Source organism: Procambarus clarkii, chromosome 10 (genome assembly GCF_040958095.1).
Source record: "Procambarus clarkii isolate CNS0578487 chromosome 10, FALCON_Pclarkii_2.0, whole genome shotgun sequence".
NCBI classification, from domain to species: domain Eukaryota; kingdom Metazoa; phylum Arthropoda; class Malacostraca; order Decapoda; family Cambaridae; genus Procambarus; species Procambarus clarkii.
In genome coordinates, this window is record NC_091159.1 from 15,401,406 (window position 1) to 15,405,858 (window position 4,453).

A 4,453-nucleotide genomic window follows, 5' to 3' on the forward strand; every position below is an offset into this window, starting at 1 on the left:
TCATGCTGGGCCCTGGCCATCCCTAAGATAGGTGCTGTCATAGATGACACAATCGCTGCCACAACCACAATTACACTCAGGAAAATAGTCATAGCTCTCATACGAATAGTCGTCATATTCACTGAAGAAAAAACGTTGGTCGATAGGCGCTGAAAAAGATAAAAAAAATATAGTTATATTATGATAAAAACATTAAAAATGTTATATTATAAACTGTGTTGTATGTAATAATAATAATAATAATAATAATAATAATAATAATAATAATAATAATAATAATAATAATAATAATAATAATAATAATAATAATAATAATAATAATATTATTATTATTATTATTATTATTATTATTATTATTATTATTATTATTATTATTATTATTATTTTTATTATTATTTTTATTATTATTACGTGAACGCCTTCACGTTCAAAACTAAACGTGCATGTTTACATCAGTTTAGAAACAGGCTTTTATAACGCCATCAGCTCACCAGGAGAGATAGCAGAAGCTGCAGAGGGATCTTGTGTGGAGTTTATCTCAAAGTCGTTGTCTCCAGAATCCTGCTCCTGAACGCCGATGTCGTCATGGGGGGTGTCGTTGACCGAGCGAACGTTTCCGTTCTCGAACCCTTGGTCGTTTTCTATAGGGTCGTCAGTAACATATACTTGTTCCATGTCGTTGTTTGTAACCTTTTCCGGTTTCGTGCTACGGCGGAGTCCACCGTCCTGGCCACTGTCACCGGTCGCTAGAGTCGTCGTCGTTGATGTGGGACTCCTCGCCCCCTCGGCAGTTTGGTTGACTTGGGCTTCACCGTCGGAATTGTGGTGGCCTGGTTTGTCTTCGTCGAGGTTATAGTTATCGGGGAGGTGAATACTAGATGCCTCGTCTTGCTTGTCGTGGTTTTGGGCGTTGTCCTGCTTGTCGTGGCTCTGGGCGTTTTCCTGCTTGTCGTGGCTCCGGGCGTTATCCTGCTTGTCGTGGATCTGAGCATCATGGCTCTGAGCGTCGTGGATCTGAGCGTCGTGGCTCTGAGCGTCGTGGCTCTGAGCGTCGTGGCTCTGAGCGTCGTGGCTCTGAGCGTCGTGGCTCTGAGCGTCGTGGCTCTGAGCGTCGTGGATCTGAGCGTCGTGGCTCTGAGCGTCGTGGATCTGAGCGTCATGGCTCTGAGCGTCGTAGATCTGAGCGTCGTCGCTCTGAGTGTCGTCCTGCTTGTCGTGGCTCTGAGCGTCGTCCTGCTTGTCGTGGCTCTGAGCGTCGTCCTGCTTGTCGTGGCTCTGAGCGTCGTCCTGCTTGTCGTGGCTCTGAGCGTCGTCCTGCTTGTCGTGGCTCTGAGCGTCGTCCTGCTTGTCGTGGCTCTGAGCGTCGTCCTGCTTGCCGTGTCTCTCAACATGTAAGCCGTGGGATCTCCCGGGGGAGTCGAGGTGGTCGGGGAAGGGGGCGGAAGCCACAAGGGAAGCCACCGTCAGCAGCAGCAGGAGACACGCCGTCAGGCAGGTCTTGGGTGACGGTGTGGCCATGGTTCCTGGTGCAGGAGTGATGGTCTGAAGACACACCGTCCTTGCTTTTATTATATAACCTGAGCCCCTCTACCTGAGTCCTTAACTCTCTCACTTAAGATGTAGCATCTCTCCTTTCACCATAAGTTATCTTGTTTACCGAGCATCCACTCTACTGTCTACTTCCCCCCCCCCTCCCTACCCCCATACTCCCTCCCTTGTCTTCCCATTTCGCCTTGTTTATGCTCTTCTCCAACAATTTCCGTATCTCATTCAATTCATCTCTTTTTCGCATATATCTTCCTGCTTCAGAATTGTTTCCCAATCCCCTTTGTCTCTAAGCTTCTTTTGCTCCTCGTTTTCCGTCATCCTTCATCCTGGTGTTACATCCTAACGTGGTTGCTAGAGTGATGGTCTCCTATATTACAGGTCCAAGTTCGAATCCCCCGATTATTCCTTGAAAACTTTTTAAGCAACCGAATCTTCCTGGGGCAGGATTCACCAAGCATTTGCGCAATCACTTGCAAGGCCAATGAATGTCCTCAATCATGGCGGCTTTGCTTTCATTTCCTTAACAATTTATGAGGTCCGAAGCCCTACGAGGTTGTTTATAACAATAATAATCCTGGGTATTGAAGTTTCGAAGCTTGTTAACGGTTTAATAAATGTAAATAAAGCCGCTGTGAATCAGGAAAGATGTACAGGTTTCGTAAGTGGTTGCGTAAAAGCTTGGTGATTCCTGGCCTAGGTTGTGGAAAACAATCAGTTGTCCTGTGACGACACTACGCAGCAAGTGTACCACAGGACAGTGTGAGTGTTCTACTCCTGTGGAACATCTACTTCCGAAAGTTAGTGCCAGAGGCTATGCAAATGAGTTTACACTAACTTGTTCCAGGGGATAAGACAAAGTTGTAACTCAACCACGAAACCCTTAAAACTACTTCCTATGTTCTTCCTATTACTGTAGTACATGATAATATCATTAACAACAACAGTTACCATTTCCGTTGTTGTTATTAATATTAGTATTTTTATTATTGAGAAAATTAGAAGGATCTACGAGGAGGGTTTGAATTTATGCTCTGGGTACTCCCAAGCATAGTAATACAGTAATATGGCCGAGCGGACAGCACACGGGACTTGTGATCCTGTGGTCCTGGGTTCGATCCCAGGCGCCGGCGAGAAACATTGGGCAGAGTTTCTTTCACCCTATGCCCCTGTTACCTAGCAGTAAATAGGTACCTGGGTGTTAGTCAGCTGTCATGGGCTGCTTCCTGGGGGTGGAGGCCTGGTCGAAGACCGGGCCGCGGGGACATTAAAGCCCCGAAATCATCTCAAGATAATCAAGATAATATTATTATTATTTAAATTATTATAATACAAGTGCTCGAGGCCGTAAAAAAAAGAGAGCATTTGAGACTTCAGTTGTTTACCCCCTGAACCAGGGACCCTTACGAAGCTCTTGGTTACCCCCTTGGCCAGGGGCCCTCACGAAGCTCTTGGTTACCCCCTTGGCCAGGAGCCCTCACGAAGCTCTTGTTTGCCCCCTGGACCAGGGACCCTCACGAAGCTCTTGGTTACCCCCTTGGCCAGGGACCCTCACGAAGCTCTTGGTTACCCCCTTGGCCAGGGACCCTCACGAAGCTCTTGGTTACCCCCTTGGCCAGGGACCCTCACGAAGCTCTTGGTTACCCCCTTGGCCAGGGGCCCTCACGAAGCTCTTGTTGTCCCCCTGGACCAGGGACCCTCACGAAGCTCTTGTTGTCCCCCTGGACCAGGGACCCTCACGAAGCTGTTATTTACCCCCTGAACCAGGGACCCTTGCGAGGCAAGACAGATACAGTTTAATATGTCTGTGGAAGTGATTTAATATATCCCAATCTTCTTCGTCAGTCCATACGGTCTCTCTTGAATTACACCCTTACAAACAATACCTGGAGCTCCTACAATACTCCTGGAGTTCCCATACAACTTCTTGGGGGTAATCCGGTACACCTGGAGCACATCCAGTATCAAGCAACATCATCACTCACTCAGTCTTACCTATCTTGAGATGATTTCGGGGCTTAGCGTCCCCGCGGCCCAGTCCTCGACCAGGCCTCCTTTTTGTTACACACGTCCAGGAAGCAGCCTGTAGCAGCTGTCTAACTACCAGGTATCTATTTACTGCTAGGTAACAGGGGCATCAGGGTGAAAGAAATTCTGCCCATTTGTTTCCGCCTCCACCGGGGATCGAACACGGAACTTCAGGACTACGAATCAGAAGCTCTGTCCACTCAGCTGTCAGCTACCACTTGTAAGCACAAATTAAACGACTCTGCGTGGAGATTCTTGAGACATCACCATAACCTGTTTCTACACGAGCGTCAGAAAAGATATATTTATTATATAATATCTAAATATAACCATTATAAGGACAACAGTCCCAGTGCAACAAAAGAGCCCAAGCCGACACAAGGAGCTTCCTTCCTTCAGAAGAAGATCGCCACAAAGGAAAGGAAAATTTGAATTTGCTCGAGAGGGTTCGTGAACCTTTTTAATGCGTTTTCAGAAGCTGGTCTGTGATGTAATAAGATCATAACGGAGGCAAGTTGCAAAAGAAAACCTATAAGGATTGCAGTTGAAGAACTTGCGTGAGTAGGACTCATGCATAATTCCAAGCAGAGTTTGGACAAGAGAGGGAGGACTCGTGTATAGTTCCAAGCAGAGTTAGATAAGCTAGGAAGGACTCATGTATAGTTATAAGCAGAGTTTGGACAAGAGAGGGAGGACTCGTGTATAGTTCCAAGCAGAGTTTGGACAAGAGAAGAAGGACTCATGTATAGTTCCAAGCAGAGTTTGGACAAGAGAAGAAGGACTCATGTATAGTTTCAGAACAAGATCAAGATATTATGGAAGAGTAACTATAATTGTATTGTTACTGTCATTAGAAATAAAATTAGAAAATAAATTAGAA

At 46.1% G+C, this 4,453-nt stretch overlaps 1 protein-coding gene across 1 annotated transcript; it reads right to left on the reverse strand.

Annotated features, from left to right (window-relative positions):
- On the reverse strand, nt 1–1,518 carry LOC138363156 (protein starmaker-like). The gene is made up of 2 exons (XM_069322151.1): nt 492–1,518; nt 1–149 (listed from the first exon to the last, which is right to left on the reverse strand). The coding sequence occupies exons 1-2, from the start codon at nt 1,516–1,518 to the stop codon at nt 1–3; spliced, it is 1,176 nt and encodes a 391-aa protein (XP_069178252.1).
- Nucleotides 1,519–4,453: the final 2,935 nt, after the last annotated feature.